Here is a 19,944-nt window from a genome sequence, read left to right as displayed (position 1 = left end):
CCTTTAATCCCTAATGCAAAACATCCCCTCCCACCACTGACCCTCATCCTCATTGGCTGAGAGTATTACATTCTAAACTCGAGATATACCCACGAAATTGAACTTGACCAATAAATACATAGTTGCCCATATTTGACTGAAATTGGGAGGAAATTGTGTCATGGGAAGATAGCAGGAAGGGGACTTGATTATGCCCTTGAATCAATGCTCAAAAGTCTTTCACAACTGTCTTGAAAGATCTCACCTCATCTCATTCACTAGGTAGCATAGTTGTGAGGGAAAGAACACTGGATTTTTACTCAGAAAACCCGAGTTTGAATCCTAGATTTGCCATTTAGCTAGATGACCATGGCCAACTCACTTCACTTTTTTGAGCCTTCTTTGGTACACATTTCTACCACAGTTATTAAGAGGATAAAATGAGACTGTGTATAAAGAATTCTGTAAATTTTCCAGTGCTGTATGAGGGTCAGGTGCTGCTAACAGTTGTAAAACTCCCAGCTTAGGGTGGTGGATCTTTGAGTGAAAGGCTGAGCAGGACAGGTAACCTTTTTAAAACTCTGCTCCAGAGATGGGCTTTTTGGCTGAACTTAAGAAAGGCTGAGGCTCATCTGTTTTTCTGGGATGGGGCTAGTTTAGAAGTGAAGAGAAAGGTGATTGCAAAGCATGTTATATGTTACCTAATAACCTAGAGATTAGGGATTAGAAAAGCCTGCTGAAGGGATTTGGTAATTCTAAATTTTCTCCTGCCTTTTTTCTTCAGCCTCCTTTTCCCTGATGCTACCCCTCCAGATTATTGTATATGTATATCTAGAAGCCAGAGCTTCTAAAACCTAGTCTTATAGGAATGTATGGGCTATGCTTAGTAATAGGTCACAATGAATAGTAATTGCTGATAAACTTAAAGCATCAGCTCCACCCATCATTACTCATACAGTCCTGTTCCCTCCAGAAGGTATCCACCCCTTTTGTTAAGCAAACCAAGGTTTTTGGTATGTTCTACTTCCAACAAATACAAACTCCCATAAAATCCAAATGGATTATCAAATCAGATAACTGCCTTTCTGCCTTGATTTTCTCCATTCAACTTGAGTTCAGGGATGGGTTAAAAGTATTCATTTCTTCTCTTTTCCTCATTTCTATTCTGCCAGGAGAGCTAATTTTTAGAAAGGTTCATTTCAAGTGTATCTTTCACCTTGCATATAGTGGATATTTAAAAGTTCTTGGTGAATAGAATTGAATTTCTACTCTTTCAAGTACTAAAGCTTAAATTTTTCAGTCAAAACTTTTTTTTTTTTTTAAGTTTCTACCATTCATCCACTCCCACATGTTTATAGAATGCTTTCTGTGTATGAGCACTTAACTAGACTGTAGGTAATGTTCATATAAGACACTTCTTAGAGCTTACAGTGTAGTGGGGGTAGGGGTAGAATAAAAGATATATACACTTAATACAATACATACATGAAAAGTATAGTAAGAGAAATGCCAAGTATTGTGATTTCATTGGAATGAAATAATTATTTCAGTATACTTTTATGCTTAGCACTGTGCTGTTTTAATTATGTAAGAAATAAGAGCTTAGTCTTAGTCTTTGACACATAGTTTTTTCCTGTTTTTGGTCTCTGCTTGTTTACTTCACAAATAACCTCAGGCCCTTTTCCCTCTCTGACTAGGTTTTAGTCCTTTTTTTTTTTCCCCCAGTTACTCTCCACTCTAATTTTGGCTCTTAAGGTATTTTTTTCTAGCTCAGTTTTTATGAATGTTATAAATGTTTATTAACTTAAAGTCCCATATAAAGAAAACAGGATCCAGGAACCCCTAGGGCCCATAATTTGCACAGCATTTACACAAAGTAGTTATATCCTAGATGCATATATTCTGGTGCTCTATCAAAATCTTTCTTCCTGACCCTTCAGCTAGATAGTAATTGCTACATTTCACCCAAGGAAAGAAATGAAGGATAGCAAAGAGCTCTCCCCTATCTGTAGTGATGGCAAGGTCACAGGGAAGTGGTTTCAGTGTCCACAGGTATGATTGATATTAGTCATCCCTAAGAATTTCCTGTTTGTGTTGTGAGACACAATACTCACTATTAAGGGAGCATCTCACAGAAGATGGTTAAGAATACCAACTGTAGAGTAGTTAGGGGGAAGCACTGTGTTGGATCTCTCAGTTCCTTTCTGCCTAAGGTTTTTGCATACATATTGGTGTCAAAGTTACCTTTCCTTGTGTACTCTGAAAAAAAACCCAGGTTGATCAGAAAATCTGTGTTCTAGTCACTTGTTAGTCATAAAACCGTGGACAAATTGCCAAATATGAATGAGCACTGGTTTTCTCATTTATAAAATGGAGATAATTAATATATACTTCATAGTGTTATTGTGATGATCAAAGGATATAATGTATGAATATATGTGATTACATATATAACAGTATAAGATTAATATCATTAACATTTGAAAGAGTTAGGATACTTTGAGGATTCCCAATGGCTAAGCTCAGCTCTTTTAGAGACTTCTAAATGTGCCAGTGGAAGCAAACAGTCCTATTCCTTACCCTAACAAACCAGCTGGACGGGTTTTCTTTTCTTTCTTTTTTTTTTTTTTTGGTAAGGTGAATAAAGAAGCCAGAAAACAGCATTTCCTCCTTCAAAATTTAAGGATTAGAGAAAGATTGAAGTGACCATTTACCAAAAGAAAATTATTGATTTATAGTTGATTCAAATTGAATAATGTTGGTTTTAGAATTAGCAAGTTTGCTGTTTAAGAATAAAGTTGTGTTTAATTTGTGATAGTTTGGGAATGTTTAACATGTATGGAAAGCAAGCATTCTCTATAAACCTTAAGGTACTATAAAATTGTGAGCTTTAAATCCCCTGTGCCCAAGGTCATCATATGTAACTTGGAGGAATAAACACAAGCAACTTCATTCATTTTTAGTCTCTTGAAATTTCTAAAATGTATTTACTTTTAACTCCTGTGTTTACATTTTAAAGTTTCTGTTTTTCTCATAAGAAATATTTGGATGTCATATTTCATTTATAGAACTATACTCACTTTTTTTTTTTTTCTGGGCAAGTTATTCCTAGTTATGAGCTTACTTTCTGCTTTTTAGATTATAGTATTCCAAACTCTTTTCTCATTTGTTATAGTAGTTGCCAAATCTTATGTGTCCTGTGATTTTTAGATACTTGAACTTTCCTTCTGCATGCTTCCAGTATTTCTTTCTTTCTTTTTAACCTGGAAATGGACTTTTGGCTTACATTTGTGGGAATTTTCATTTTGGGAGGGCTTTCAGATGACCAGTAGGATTGTTTACATTTTAACTTTGCCTTCTAGTTCTAACACAAGAATCTTAAGGAGAAAGGTTAGGAAAAGATCTATTGCTTATTCCATTTTTATAGACTGGAAGAAAAAGTTGACTGTCAAGTCAGAAGTTTTTGAGAATGCTAAGCATAAGATTTAGATGTCTGAAAAATAGGGCAGATGATTAGGTTGAAGTATGAACCTACTCTTGACTAATCTTCTGACCTTCCAGTATCTGGATGCCTAGCATGTTATGGAAGTATAAATTTTCTATTCTGGACAATGATGACTTAACTAGTCAAAATCTTTTCTATAGAGGAATGCTGTACTAATTACATGGATGACTATTTTGATTTGTAATTTTAACCTTTTGCCTGGTTTACTGCTCCCACCCACCCTCCAGGATTTCTGCATCCTTGTTAACCCTTCACACAGACTGGCCAACAGAAAACATTTGAGTCAGGCAGTTTCTTCACAATGCTCTTGGAAGATTCTAGATCCGAAAACTTCACCCTGAATCTCTTTCAGACCTGAACATTAAGGAGAGCTTACGTAGGGCTTAGCTTTATGAGTCTTCACTCACTGTTTTAAAGGGCAGCCAGTCAAATCAAAAAATTAAATATCTGTCATGCACAAGCAGTGCCATAATGGATTGAGTGAGTTGGTCTTAACTGCAAGACTCTGACATGTCTTACCTCTGACACATATTGGCATTATAACTTTCAGCAATTACAATCTCTTTACTCTAGGTAATTTCTAAAACTAAGTTGCAAAGGCAAAACAAGATGTAGTCCCTGTAATTTTGCTTCTTTAGGAACATATTTTGACGGACAGACTTCTGTGTCAGAGGGGAAATGACCTTATGGTAGGACAAGTAGGAACTGGTATCTAGCCAATATGATGAATTTTTTTCCTCTATCACAATGCTGTAAGATGGGATATCATTCATTATTAAAGATTATCTTCTCCAACTCTAGGAATCTGGAATACCTAGATGGCTAAGGCTTTAACTTTAGAATATTTTATCCAGAATACCTTTCATATTAAGATATTAAAGCAATTGGATCTGTGGCTCAGACCATAATCCAGATCTCCCAATGATTGCTTCCTGGAATTCCTTCTCCCTTCAGATGTTGAGGGGAGTCAGTTGGAGAGAACAGCTTCTTTCACCAGTTTCTTGCCTGGACAATCCTGTGCAAGGTTGTTCAGCTGATGCTTTGTAAAATATGATCAAGACATCAGAGAATTCTTTCTTGTGCAGTCAGCATTGAAGGACTTGGGTTCATTCCTGGGGTGACACTGCCTCCCAGAGGCCCGCACCTGATGCTGCACCTATAACAGGGAAATCTCAAGGCTCAGGAAATGGATTGGCTGCTGGGAATAGGGTTTGTCGTCCTCCAGCCACTACTGACCTACAAGCCTCTTCCCAATGATATGTGTGGCTAATCCAAAGTAGAAAGATAGAATGTGTCAGTGTGGGGTTGGGATTCCCAGCCAGCCAGAAAGGAGGAACAAGGGGAAGGAGACTGTTTACATACTGACTTTTGTGCTGAACAGTAATTCTTGACTTTTGTGGGGAGTTACTAACTATACTGCTGTTACCATCCTGGAGAAGATATTCTCAAGTGGGATCAGTCTTAAGAACTGTTATTTTAAAGAGTTTCTTGGGAGTCTAACCAAGATACAATTCCTAATTTCAATCTCCCTTCCCTATCAGGTCTCTTCTCAGTTTTTAAAAGGAATGAAAATAGGTTAAGGCCACTACCACAATTTCCAAATACCTTATACATAGTAGGTGTTCATTAAAATTCTCCCTGAAAATATTTTTTACCATTTGGCATAAATAGAAACTATGACATGTCCCATTTGAAGCTGCCTTGCCCCCCACCTGCAGCAAAGTTGGAAAGCACACTTGGCCAAATGAGGGGCTGCACCGAGGATAGTGATTTCACTTTAATTTTGCTATTATAATGAATAAATGATAAGTAACAGCATAAGAAACCAATAAAATTTTTGTCTTTCAAGACTGGAAAATTACATGCAAATAGTAACTCAAAAAGGGAGACAAATTACCTTCAAGTCCCAAACTGTTCTTATGAGTTTGAAGATACAAGACACAAATTAATAAAAATTCCAAAACAATGGATGAGAGAAATGATTTTTAAAATATAATATATACTCAAGGATGCTACTGATAGATTCCCTGAAATACTCAGAATTATGAGGATTGTAGAACTGAAAATTCAAATTTGCTCCCTCAATACCCACAATACATATGTTTCTTTCTAAATGAGTCTAGCCTTTCTAGTAAAGCACTTTAAAACTTTCTTTGTTTTGGTGGCCTCACTTAGAAGTCTTGTAGGTTTCTTCTTCATGATTTCCTTGGGTCTTTTCATCTACCCCTGGCTAGGGAGGGTGCAGGTGAATCCATCTTTCTGCTTAGTCATTCATATCCAGATCAAATTCAGGATACAGCTCCTTGGTGGTCACACCTCTGATCCTGGCTAAAATAGCAGAATAATGTCATGAAAGAAATGAAAATTAGGAAAGAGAATGCTGTCAAAATCCTGGCATGAAAATGATCTGATATTTTTGACCACAAATTCTTCAAACCCATCTTGTCAAATTCAAACTTTTCACCTAAAATTTCAAGACTTCCATTTATCAATCCTCATATTTTTTACTTCATTCATTTTTCCCTGTGACTTTCCTACAAGGTTAAACCAATTTCTATGCTCTTCATTCTTTTTTCCTTTGGGCCCAGACCATCATCTCATCCATGCACAAACACTGAAAGATTATACCTCAGCATTCTCCTCTTGTAAATATTTTCTAATGACAACCAATTCACTTTTTTCCCCCTCCAATTTACCCTTTCAATTCCAAATTCTCCTCCTCTTTTTCCCCTCCTCACTGAGAAGGTACAAAAAAATAAAAAATCTATATCAAAGAGTTCTCCTTGTAACTGAATAAAAAATAAAATAAAATAAAATAAAAAAGGGGGGTTAATCGCCCAAATAAAGCCAACATATCCAGTCAAATGTTATATTTAGTATTATTCCCCACACCAAAAAGGTCAGGAAGTGCACTCTCATATCTCCCCTTTGAGGTCAACTTGTTCATTATAATTTTTTTGAACTTTAGTAGCAAACACTAAATAAGATGATCACTCCCACATAGTGTAGAACAGGAGAGGATTGTACATAAAGGTAACAAATCTATTATGTTCACTATAATTTCATAAAATTACACTTAATTTCTTACTGTTCTTTCTCTCTTACTGTTATTGCATGGTGTTTCCCTGATTCTGCTTGCTTCCCTTTGTTGCAGTTCATGCTTTTCTGTATTCTTCATAGACATTGTTTTTTACAGTGCAATATCATTCTCTCACATTAATATACAAACAATGGGTTCAGCCATTTCTCAATGGATGGGCAGGTACTCTGTTTCCAGGTCTTTACTACTTTGAAAAATGCTATTTCTCAAGAAGAAAATAACAGAGAAAGGAGAAAAAGAGGGGAAGAATAATTCAAAAGAAGGTAAATTAAAGGAAGGATTGACCCTAACCAAAACAAACTCTATACGAAGATATTAAGAAGGTTTTTTTTGAGGGGCAAAACATAATAATCTGAGGGGATGCCCACAAATGGATGAACAAGTTTTGGTATATAAATGTGATGAAATACTACTATGCTGTAAGAAATAATGAAGGAAATGGTGGCCTAGCTGTACCAGATGTAAAATTATATTATAAGGCAGCGGTTATCAAAACCATTTGGTATTGGCTAAGAAACAGACTAGTTGTTCAGTGGAATAGGTTAGGTTCAAAGGACAAAATAGTCAATAACTTTAATAATCTAGTGTTTGACAAACCCAAAGACCCCAGCTTTTGGGATAAGAACTCACTGTTAACAAAAATTGCTGGGAAAATTGGAAATTATCATGGCAGAAACTAGGCATTGACCCACACTTAACACTGTACACCAAAATCAGGTCAAAATGGGTTCATGACCTAGGCATAAAGAATGAAAGAAGAAATAAATTAGAGGAACATAAGATAATTTACCTCTCAGACCTGTGCAAAAGGAAGGAATTTATGTCCAAAGAAGAATTAGAGATCATTATTGATCACAAAGAAGGAAACTTTGATTATATCAAATTGAAAAGTTTTTGTACAAACAAAACTAATGCAGATAAGATTAGAAGGGAAACAATAAACTGGGAAAACATTTTTACAGTCAAAGTTTCCGATAAAGGCCTCATTTCCAAAATATATAGAGAATTGACTCTAATTTATAAGAAATCAAGCCATTCTCCATTTGATAAATGGTCAAAGGATATGAACAGACAATTCTCAGATGAAAAAATTGAAACTATTTCTAGCCATATGAAAAGATGCTCCAAGTATTAATTAGAGAAATGAAAATTAAGACAACTTTGAGATACCACTACACATCTGTCAGATTGGCTAGAATGACAGGGAAAGATAATGCAGAATGTTGGAGGGGATGTGGGAAAACTGGGACACTAATACATTGTTGGTGGAATTGTGAAAAATCTAGCCATTCTGGAGAATGATTTGGAAGTATGCTCAAAAAATTATCAAATTGTGCATACCCTTTGATCCAGCAGTGTTACTATTGGGCTTATATCCCAAAGAGATTTTAAAGAAGGGAAAGGGACCTGTATGTGCAAGAATGTTTGTGGCAGCCCTTTTTGTAGTGGCTAGAAACTAGAAATTGAATAGATGCTCATCAATTGGAAAATGGCTGAATAAGTTGTGGTATATGAATCTTATGGAATATTATTGTTCTGTAAGAAATGACCAGCAAAATGATTTCAGAAAGGCCTGGAGAGACTTACATGGACTGATGCTGAGTGAAATGAGCAGAACAAGATCATCATTATATACTTCAACAATACGATATGATGATCAATTCTGATGGATGTGGCCCTCTTCAACAATGAGATGAACCAAATCAGTTCCAATAGAGTAGAAATGAATTGAACTAGCTACACCCAGCGAAAGAACTCTGGGAGATGACTATGAACCACTACATAGAATTCCCAATCCCTCTATTTTTGTCTGCATTTTTGATTTCCTTCACAGGCTAATTGTATACTATTTCAAAGTCCGATTCTTTTTGTACAGCAAAATAACTGTATAGACATGTATACATATATTGTACTTAACTTATACTTTAACATATTTAACATGTATTGGCCAACCTGCCATCTGGAAGGGGTTGGGGGGAAGAAGGGGAAAAGTTGGAACAAAAGGTTTTGCAATTGTCAATACTGAAAAATTGCCCATGCACATATCTTGTAAATAAAAAGCTATAATTAAAAAAAAAAAAAAAAAAGAAAAAGAAAAAGAAAAAGAAAGAAATAATGAAGGAGATGTTCAGAGAAAACTAGGGAAAATTCCATGAACTGATACAGAATTAAGTGAAGAGAACCAGGAGAACATTTATACAACATGATAAAATCAAATGAAATTATGAATTTTTAGCAGAGTAATGACCAACTATGATTCCAGAGGACTAATGATGAAACATGGTGCTACCTCCTGACAAGGAGGTAGACTTCAAGAGGACAGAATGAGACAAATATATTTTTTGGATGTGGCCAATATAGGAATTTGTTTTTCTCTAGTTTTCAATTATTAGAGGTGGGGATGGAAGATGGAACATAGAGATTGGGGTAGGAATGAGAGTAAATTTTTGTTGACTGAAAAAAAAAACTTATTTTAAAAAATGTTACTATAAACATTTTGATGTATATTTTGCTTTTCTGTTTTATTACTGACATATGAGGGTTAATATGTTAATAAGTATGTGGTTAATACTTGTATCTTTGGACCAAAGGATACAACCATTTTAGTCACTTTCTTAGCATAATTCAAACTGTTTATCAAAATGGTTAGATCAATTCACACCTTTGTGAAGTATTTTCTTATGCCTTTCTTTCCAAAAGCCCTCCAACACTGACCATTCCCATCTTTTATCATCTTTGGATGTGAGGTGAAACCCTAAGAATTGCTTTTTCATTGCTAATTATTAGTTATTTGGAACAATTATTCATATGGTTGTTTGCAATTTTCCTCTTGATGTCTGTTCATATCCTTTGGGGAATGGCTTAAGTCATATACTATATTTGTGATAGTTTCTTATATGTCTTGATTATTAGACATATTTGATTATCACATATATACATATCTGATGTATAAGTATGCATCAGACATACTTGATGCAAAAAAAAATTTTTTTCCCCACTGACTGGAAACAGACTATATACAAATGTGTTTTCTAACTCAATTTTAATAATCCATAGAACATAAAATACTTGGGAAATCCGTATATGACAAGAACTGGAAGGCAGTTTAATAAATTTAGATTAACATCTTAGATAATATAATGTATAAGTTCAAAATGGATAAGATACATCCCAAGTTATAACTAAAAGCTTCCAGAAAAAGATATTCTTAGTAGATACAAAATGGATAATTGAGCAACAAAGAGCTGTTCTTCTGTTTCTTTTAAGGTTGCTGCATTAACAAGTTAGCAACTGGAAACATTAAAAGCACTTCAGTTATCTACCAGAATTGCATGAGGAAATTATCAGAAAACTATCTCTATTTAAGACCTAGGGAAATGACAGACATCTATCACAGCCTAAAAGCCCCTAAAATCATAAACTGTGAAATTGGTATTGAGTTAAAGACAAGGAATTAGAAGAATATACACAAAGCAGTGATAGCAGGGTTGAAAGTATTGGATTATTCTAGGAAAGCCAAAGCAATGGGTATGGAGAGGGTAGAGGTGCTCTCTGAATTCAGGAAATTTCCACTCACCTAATTTTCCCATTAACATCTGGCCCACATCTTTAATGTCATTGTATTCATGAAGCAGGGAAATGTGGTCCTCCAACTCAGATACAACATATCCTCTGAGAAACACAGAAAGAGATGGAGACAATGAAAAGTTGTAAGAAAATTAGAGACTGCAATAGAAATATAGAATAACATGTTTCCTTAAAGTAAAATGATATGTAGACAGGGGCTTGCTGGTCATAAATAAAGCAATGGACTTGGATAGTAACAGTTCTACATTTATTGGCTGCGTGACCACTGACAAAACACTTACTTCTCTGAACCAGTTTCCTTATCTGTAAGATGGGGTTAATATTTACACAGACTATTTTACAGTGAATTTGTGAGGGAAGCTTTTAAAAGGCTATAGAAATATGATTTACTGTTACCGTTACCCAGCAAACAAACTAGGCTAGAGTGTGTGAGAACAAAGGAGAGAACAGAGGGCTGTGCTTTTCTCACTAATTATTTGTAGAGAAAGCTCAAAAATTCAAGGAATTCAAAGATCATTTAATCTGACCTCTCCCTTTTTTTTTTAATTTAATAGTATTTTTTTTCAATTACATGTAAAGATAGTTTTCAACATTCATCTTTGTAAGATTTTGAGTTCTACATTTTTCTCCTTACCCCATCCCCAAGACAGCAAGAATTTGATGTAGGTTATACACGTACAATTTTTATTTTATAATTGAGGGAAATTAAACAAGGAGTGAAGTGACTAGGCTATGGCCTAGTTGCACAGAGCAGAATGGGCAGATCACATTTGAACTCCAATCTTCTGATGTCAAATCCCACATTTATTCCACCACATGGTGCTGTTTTGAAAAACAGTTTAGAACTCTACAAGAAAAGTGATTAAACTGTTTAGTCTGCCATAGGGAACACACTGTTGGATTTATACTCCAAATGGGTGAATAAGAAAAGATCTCTAAGTAACAAATGTATTTGTAAGAGCATTATCTGTAATAAGAAAAGCTGCTAAGAAAATATGTGCCTAACAATTGGACAACAGTTGAACAAAGAAACTATATTAATACCATGGAATGTTATTATGCTATAATGAATGATGAATATCATTCATAGAATTCATAGGATTCATATAAGTGTGGGAAGTTCCAGGAAGCATGATGCCAAATGAAAGAAAAGAAGCATAGCCAAAACTGTTGGACACAGGGACTAAAACAATGTCAAAAAAACACCAAAAAGGCAGCAAAATATGGGTCACATTCAATGAGCAATGCTGATAGAATTATTAAACAATAGATTCTTCCTTTCTATTAACTGGGAAATGACAAAAAAGAAGTGATAAGATCAATCTCAATCACTGGATTAGGTACACTCTAATGTTCTGGAAGAATATAGTGTGTGTGTGTGTGTGTGTGTGTGTGTGTGTGTGTGTGTGTGTGTGTGTGTAGAGAGGGAAGAAACTTGTGTCAAAATAAAACATTAAAAAAATAGTGTACTTGGGAGAGAGTACAACATGAATATGGATATCTACATAGAATGCAAATATCAATTCCTACTCAAACAGTAAAAGCTAGCCAATTAATCATATTCACTAGTAATCCTGAGTTTAGGAAAGAGTTCCAAGAGGGTCTTAGATACTAAAATAAAAGTTTGAGGTATCTTTGTAAATATCTTAAATATCTTTGCCTTTTCTATCACCTAGGTCCCTCCTCTTTTCACTCTCATCTTTTTTTATTATAACAAAAGGAAAATAAACTACAGACTATTTACTTTTGGTGGAGGGAATAATATATATTCTAAGAGGCTACTTAAGTATAGGTTAAGGCTCTGATTTGATTTTCAAAATCGGTGAGCTCCCTTCCAAAGACTCTTTGAAGTTTAACTAATTTTATGAACTCTATAGGGGAAAGAAACTCTAGAAATACAAAGTCCTCAATCCACCGATTCAAAGAATAAAACTCATGACAGTCCAACTCCTAGATCTCAACTTTGTACCCAAAATGCCTGATGATGCTAATTTATAAGTACTCTTAAGATCTTTTTCAGGTGTGTATCTCTTAGCTCAATTACTGAATTTAAGAGATAGAATCAACCTTTACATTACCTAGTCCAACCCTCTCAGATAAGGAAAACAAAGGTGTGACAAATAAAACAAGTTAGAGTCAAATGTTATGTCTAGCACTTTGTTACCACACCAATAGTGTTCCCAAGAGAAGAGGCTGGGCTTCCTTCCATAAACTGGAAAATTCCCTATGGAAGAGATCATGTGGTATATAGCACAGAGGCCACATGTGGAGTCAGAAAAGAATGAGGTTCTAGTCCTGACCCTGCTATTTATTAGCTATAAAACATAGGGAAAATCTTGTCTGACTCCCAGCTTCTTTATCTGTAAAAGTAGGACACTAAGGTTTGCACCATCCAACTTTACTGAGGTTCTATGAGCCTCAAATTGATGTTTATAAACTATAAAATGATGTACATCTGTGCTACTATTCTTCCTTCCTTCTTTCAATACCCCTTGAATACTTAACACGATGCTTTGTATATTGTGGGTCCTCAGACTATGTTATCTAATAAACAAATCCTAGACACAGGTGAAGGGTTTCACAACAAATTTAGTAATAAATGTACTCAGCCATCAACTGGGAGATCTCTTGATCCAAGGTATCCCTCTTTTGCTTTAGCTCCTGGATTTCCAGCCGTAGGGATTCCTCATTTGTCTCATTAGCCTGGCCAGATTTGGGAGTAGGCACCTAAATGGCATAACAAGAAAAGATGTGAGTACTGACCTACCTATCAGCCAATATGATAAGTCCCCTATAATCCATAGCAACTGAATTCCCAAGTTCTCTTTCCAATTCTCTCCTGCCAAAAGCAGGATAGTACAGTGGAAAGGCCCTTGGCTTAGGGTTGACACTTTCAGGATGTATACATAGCCTTAACTCATCTGACATCCCAGAACAATTTCTCTATCTCAGTTTGCACTACCTACCTTCCAAGATTGTTGTAAAGAAAGGACTTTACAAAACTTGAAGTGCTATAAGAATTTTACCTTTCTAGCTACCAAAGGGTTGGGATTAGGGTTTTTTCAATATTTTCCTCACTTTTTAGTCCTTCTTTCTCCTTAGAGACAACTTGGAGGAAAAATAAGAAAGTGAGACACTTAAGGTTTAAAGAGTAGGCCCCCGAAATATGTCCTTAGAATGATTCAGAAGGAATTGAAGATAATTCAAGGTGAAGAATAGGAAAAACTAATTTTTGACAAAGAATAATGGAATTATTCCTTGAGGTTTAATGAACTGCCATAGATTATCCCATATATCTCCTTGATATCTTCGGACCTAAATGTAAAATGATGAGATTAGACTAGATGACTTATGCCAAGCACAGTGGGAATGCTAACAGGAATTAAAAGTTAAAAAACAATCATGGAAGAACTGTTAAATTTAATTAACTAAAGGAAATTATAATGGACTAAGAAACAGGCCCTTCCCCCCCTACATACTAGAATGAAGGTAATCTCAGAGAAAGCATTAGCAACTAGCAGAGAATGTGAAAGAAGGTGGCATTTAAACTGAGTTTTGAAAGAAGTCATGGATTGGCACTCCAAGCATGGAGGACAGCCAGTGTAAAAGTACAGAGATGGGAGATGAAGTACTGTGTGTGAAGGACAGCAAGTACCCCAGTTTGATTAGACAGTAAAGAATGATGTGTTAAAAGACTCTAAAGATAGGAAGGAACCAGATTGTGAAGAATTTTACATATCAGAGGGATTTACAGTTGATACTAAAGTAGCAGGAAATCACTCAGGTTTACTGAGGAGAGAGGAAAGAATAATATGGTCACTCTGTAGTTTTAAAAAATCATTTGGCAGCTGTGAAGGAAAATGGATTGGAGTGAGGAGAGACTTGACCCAGGAATACCAATTAGTAAGGTATTTCAATAGTGATGAGGGTCTGAACTAGAGTGACAGGTTGTATAAGCAGAAAGAAGGGTAGATATGTAAGAGAAGATGATGTGATGAAAGAAACAATAAGATTGTAAAGTAAAAGAGGAGTCAGGGATAACCTGTGAACCTAGGTGACTGGATAAGCAATATGCCCTGTGAAGTAATTCAGAAGAGGGGTTGATTTGGGGAAGAAAAATAAATAAATCATGAATTCTGTTTTAAACATGTTAAGTTTGTGATACTTGTGAAAAAAAAAAGAGTTTAAAATGTACAATAGTGTTGGTGATGCAAAATTTCAGCTTAAGAAAGACAAGAACTGGGGGGCAGCTAGGTGTTGCAGTAGATAGGGCATCAGCCTTGAATTCAGGAGGACCATAATTCAAATCTGGTCTCAGACACTTAACACTTCCTAGCTGTGTGACCCTGGGCAAGTCACTTAACCCCAGCCTCAGAAAAAGAAGAAAAAAAAAAAAGAAAGAAAGAAAGAAAGACAAGATCTGATTATAAAGATCTGGAAGTCTTTTGCATAGACTTGCTAATTTAACTCATGGGAGCTTATATGTTTACCAGGGGAGAGAATGTAGCAAAGAAAGAAAAAAGCACAAAATTCTGAGGTAAAAATTAGCTGATGGAGGGAAACATGGATGGAAATCCAGCAAAAGAACGATTTGGAATTATGTCCAATAGACTATAAAACTGAGCATGCCCTTTAACCCTGCAAAATCACTACTAAGTCTGTATCCTAAAAGGATGAAAGGAAAAGGAAAAAGATTTACATAAGCAAAGCTATTTATAGAAGCTCTCTCTTGTGGTAGCAAAGAACTGGAAATTGATAGGTTGCCCATGAATTAGGGAATGGCTAAACAAGTTGTAATATGTGATTCTGATGAAATATCATTATGCTGTAAGAAATTATAAATGAGATGGTTTCAGAAATAAGCCAATACAAAGTAAAGTGAGCAAAACCAGAACATTGTATATAATAACTACAATATTGTAATGACTCAACTGTTAAAGACTTAGCTATTCTAATCAATACAGAGATCCAAGACAATTCCAAAAGATTCACAAAGAAAACTATGAATTCTGAATTAGGAAGGTGACTGAAGCATACTTTTTTTTCTGCAACATAGTTAACATGGAAATGTTTTATATGAATTCATATGTATAATTCATATTACTTGCCTTGTCAATGGATAAGGGAGGAGAATAGAGAACCCAAAATATAAAAAAATGAATGTTAAAAATATATTTCCCCCCCCACAATTTAAAAAAACATATTTAAAGTTTTGAGTTCAAAATTCTATCTTTCCATCCACTCCCTGAGATGGATATATCGCTTATTCATATGCAATTATGTGAAACATTTCCATATTAGTCACAAATAAGAGGAAAAAAAAGAAAGTGAAAACAGCATGCTTCATTTAGTCAGTATTCAATCAATATCAATTCTTTCTCTGGAAAGGGATACTATGCTTATCTTTTGGGATTAACTTGAATATTGCTGAGAACTAAGTCATCAAAATTAATTATCATACAATATTGGTGTTAATATGTACAAAATTCTCCTGGTTCTGTTTACTTCACTATGAATCAGTCCATATGTCTTGCCAGGTTTTTCTGAAATCTTACTGTGTGTCATTTCGTATAGCACAATAATATTACATTACAAACATACTGCACCTTATTTAGCTATGACCCAGTTGATGAGCCTCCTTTTGATTTCCAATTAAAAAAAAAAGTTTGCTATAGATAGTTTCATGCAAATAGGTCCTTTCCCCTTTTTTTGGATGCCTTTGAGATACAGAGTATTATTGCTGGATCAATGATTATGGAGTTTTATAGCCAAATTGCTCTCAAGAATGGTTGGATCATTTTTTTGTGTGTCGCATAATTGTGGAAATATGTATAGATATTTTAACATGTCTAACATATGTTGGCTTGCTTGCCATCTAGGGGAGGGGATGAGGATAAGGAGAAAAGCTGAAATACAAGGCTATGCCAGGGTCAATATTGTCAAATTATCCATGCATATGTTTTGAAAATAAAAAGCTTCTTTAAAAATAAAAAAAAACAAAAAGGAAGGAAATATGTATAGAAGAATTGCACATGTTTAACATATATTCAATTATTTGCTGTCTGAGGCAGAGGGTGAGGAAAAGGGAAGGAGAAAAAAATTTGGAACACAAGGTTTTGCAAGAGTGAATGTCAAAAACTATCTATGCATACATTTTAAAAATAAAAAAAAAAAAACACACTAGCATATAGCCTAAAAAGAATACAGAGAAACATGCAAAGACTTATATGAACTGATGCAAAGTCAATTGAAGCAAAATCAAGAAAACAAAAAACAAACAAAAAATGGAAGAATTAGTTCACACAGTTGTTTCAATGCATTAGTGTCCCAGTTTTCTTTCATCCCATATAACATCCAATATAATTTTTTTTCCTAGATGAAATTTTACTTATTTTTTTAATTATAGCTTTTTATTTACAAAATATATGCATGGGTAGTTTTTCAGCATTGACAATTGCAAAACTTTTTGTTCCAACTTTTCCCCTCCTTCTCCTCACCCCTTCCCCCAGATGGCAGGTTGATCAATACATTATAAAACCTAATTTTAAAAATATTTAAAAGTGTAGAAAAAACAGCTGAGATCCTTAACTGAGAGGGTGGGAAAGTGGGGGAGGTATGGGAGGTTTGAGGAAAGAAGATAAAATATGAAAAAGTATCTATGCAAAATGGGATAGAGCATCAATTAGGGAGGAATAAAAGGATTGCTTTGCTACAGGGAGAGTCTCATTAAGGTTAGATAATATAAATTAGTAATGTATCCAGTCAGCTTGGTTGCATGATATTCTTCAGCTTTATTCAGCAACCCAAATAGGATCATGAAAAGTAGGTGGTAGGAGTAATGTAAAACTAATTTTGGGCAAAGCATGATTGTCAATGAGACAAAGGACTAAGGAAAAAATGGAGTCAAACTGCTTAACACAAGTTCAAAGTAGAATAAGTACTGAAGAGTGGATGGACTAGAAGTCATTATGAGATGAAGAACAGATTTGGGAGGAGTAAAATATAGGGAGAGATGGAATGATACAGTGGTTACAAAAGGAATGTGAGAGCTTTTCATTGTGAAGGTATGCATGGAGGTAGAGTGATAACCATCCCTGGAGATAAATCATGGGATTTGAGGATATGCCAGATACTGAATACCTTGAGAAAGAAATGACAATGACCTAGGACTAGTAAATGTTAGCCACCACGATTTTGCTTTTTTAAAAAGGTCACAAAATGCCTCTAATCTAACTTCTACTGAAATTGCATTAAAATTAGGGATTACATTAACTTTTTTTTCTTAAGAAAAAAAAATGAGTAGGATTCTGATAAATAAAAAGGGGAGAGCATCCCAGGCTGGGGTAAATACAGAGAAGGAAACAAACTTGGCATTTTGGGGGGACAATGAAACCAGCATGACTGGAGGAAAAGAAACATTTAGAAATAAGATTAGAAAGGTAGAACAAGGAGGCAGCTAGTGGTACAATGGATAGAGCACTAGTCCTGAGGTCAGGAGGACCTGAGTTCAATTCTGGTCTCAGACATTTAACCTGGCTGTGTGACCTTGGGCAAGTCACTTAACTCCAACTGCCTCAGGAAAAAAAATAAACTTACAATTTAAAAAAAAAGAAAGGTAGAACAAGACAAGATTGTATAAAGTCTTATATAACTGGCTCAGAAGTTACTTCTGAGTATCAAACTGATCTTTTAGCTATTTAGGCATTATTAAAGGTCTTTGAGCTTGAGGGTAACAAAATTAATCTGGAAATGGCAGTGTGAATGATGAGCTGGAGGGAAAACATAATAATAAGAATGAGGAGGCCAATAGTTCATATATGAAGAGGTAAGGACCTGAACTGGAGCTGTTTCAATGGAAATGAAAAGGGACGGGTAGGAAAGGCATTACGAAGAACATAAAAGAATCTGAGGAACCTGGGGATAAGGGAGAGGGAAAGATCACAGATGACTGCAAGGAAGTCAAGAAGAAGCAGCAAATCTGACAAGACAAAAGTGATGAGATCAGTTTTAGGTGCAGTGAGTGCATCTAGTGAGATGAAAGCAAGACACTCAATGGAAAAATATGCAAGACGCAGTTGGAGATGTAAAACTCATATCAAAGGTCAGAATGAGAGACCCTGATTTGGAAGTCATTAGCATAAGTAATGACCAAGCAGTAAAAGAAATGACCATTGAAAACCACAGAGTAAATCATCAAGTACAGAAAGAGAAGAATAGGGAATTGAGGAAAAGGAGTCAGAGAATGGTCAAGTAATTGAAAAAAGCAGAATAGTATTGACTCATGAAGTGGGAAGAGAGGGTTCTATGAGGGAAGCAGAAAAGAATTTCTGCAAGGAAGTAAGAAGAATGAAGGATTTAAAAAAAAAGGCCGCTGGGTAAGAGAGAAAGGACAGAAATAAGACTGCCAAGAGTTAAGTACAAGTGGGTGATACATGTAAAATGTATGCCTGTCATCTAGGGGAGGGAGTTGAGGGAGGGAGGGGAAAATCTGGAAAAATGAATATAAGGGATAATGTTATTTTAAAAAAAATTACTCATGCATATATACTGTCAAAAAATTATAATTATAAAATTAATTAAAAAAAAAAAAAAACCAAGTGGGTGATGAAGGCAGCGGGTTGGTTTGGCAAAGAACATCCTGCCTGGATCTGTTACCTTAGACAAGTAGGAGGCAGAAAAGTCTTCACTTCATCAGACATTTAATAAGCAACAGGCTTCTTATGGCACATACATCTTGTATGGGTGGAAGAAGACATTGGAGGCGTGAGAAAAGGAAAGATTCGGAAAAGATGTTGTGAAAACTTCTGTTACAGCATCAAGGAGACCAAGAAAAAGACCGCTGTGCTGCAACTGAGGAGGCCCAGAGAGACTGGGGAAAGATGCGGCCCGTATGGGCGGGGAGGGAGGAAGGATGCGCGAGTGCGGGAGGACATACTCACGGGGGATCGAAAAGCCGCGGAATGGCGTTTGGGGAGTCCCAACCGTGCCCTGGAAAGCAACCAGGAGAAGGGGTGTTAGGGACGCAGGATTTGTGGAGCCAGGGGAGGACTTGAAAGGTTACCTGAGAACCTGGGGGCCTCGGGAGGTGAAGACAGGTGGGAAACGGAAGCTGGCCCAGCTGGCTCAGCCAGGGCATTTGGGATGGGATGGGAAGGGATAAGGAGAGTCTGCTCCAAGGAGAGAGGTCCATTAGCGGTGTCTCAGGGCGCCGAGGGTGTCAATGGGAAGCGATGGACCCTCGGATAGGTTTCCTTAAAGGGGACTGCGGTCTGGGACAGAGTGCGCTGAAGGCCGTCTCTTGAAGGAAGAATCGCATCTTGAGATGGAGGTTTCTGAAGTGGATAGGGTTTGGGGAGCAATGGGGGCTTTAAAGAAATGAGTGCTCAGGGCGGATGAGGAGGAAGGAAGAACAAGCATTTATTAGGCGCCCACTGAAACAGGGACCGTGCTAAGCGCTCGGTTTGGAGGACGGGTCGCGGAAGGGACGGAGGTCCCCCGAAGAGGCTTTTGCTGAAGGATGACCGATTTCGGGGGAGGGATCCAAGAGGACAGTATTCCCCGTCGCACCTCCGGGGGCCCGGGGTCCTAGGCTCCCCTCCCGAGGGTTTCTGCAGCGAGTGGGACTCCAGGGCTGCCAGCGGGCGGGCCGAGGCTCACTCCCGGTCCAGGACGAGCGCAAGGAGCAAGGACAGCCCGCGCAAGTCAGGAGTAATTCGAAGGAATAGAAATGCGGGAGCCAAGTAGCGTCGTGGGCGGGGCTGGACGACGTGCG

At 36.4% G+C, this 19,944-nt stretch overlaps 1 protein-coding gene across 1 annotated transcript; it reads right to left on the bottom strand.

Moving 5' to 3' along the window:
* Positions 1-5,541: 5,541 nt before the first annotated feature.
* On the bottom strand, positions 5,542-19,926 carry SWI5 (SWI5 homologous recombination repair protein). The gene is made up of 4 exons (XM_074293790.1): positions 19,234-19,926; positions 12,778-12,899; positions 10,162-10,256; positions 5,542-5,812 (listed from the first exon to the last, which is right to left on the bottom strand). The coding sequence occupies exons 1-4, from the start codon at positions 19,360-19,362 to the stop codon at positions 5,748-5,750; spliced, it is 411 nt and encodes a 136-aa protein (XP_074149891.1). The 5' UTR covers positions 19,363-19,926; the 3' UTR covers positions 5,542-5,747.
* Positions 19,927-19,944: the final 18 nt, after the last annotated feature.

The sequence above is a fragment of the Sminthopsis crassicaudata genome, chromosome 2 (genome assembly GCF_048593235.1).
Source record: "Sminthopsis crassicaudata isolate SCR6 chromosome 2, ASM4859323v1, whole genome shotgun sequence".
Taxonomy (NCBI): domain Eukaryota; kingdom Metazoa; phylum Chordata; class Mammalia; order Dasyuromorphia; family Dasyuridae; genus Sminthopsis; species Sminthopsis crassicaudata.
Note: the sequence above shows the minus strand (reverse complement) of the source record. Positions and strands in the feature narration are given on the sequence as shown.

What these genes read in the sequence shown, in the direction of transcription:
- SWI5 (XM_074293790.1), bottom strand. Translation starts at nt 19,362, where the DNA reads ATGGACCTCTCTCCTTGGAGCAGACTCTCCTTATCCCTTCCCATCCCA. An exon ending in CGAGGCCCCCAGGTTCTCAG is followed by an intron (nt 12,900 to 19,233) that starts GTAACCTTTCAA and finishes TATGCCATTTAG; the next exon opens with GTGCCTACTCCCAAATCTGG. An exon ending in ATCTCCCAGTTGATGGCTGA is followed by an intron (nt 10,257 to 12,777) that starts GTACATTTATTA and finishes TGTGTTTCTCAG; the next exon opens with AGGATATGTTGTATCTGAGT.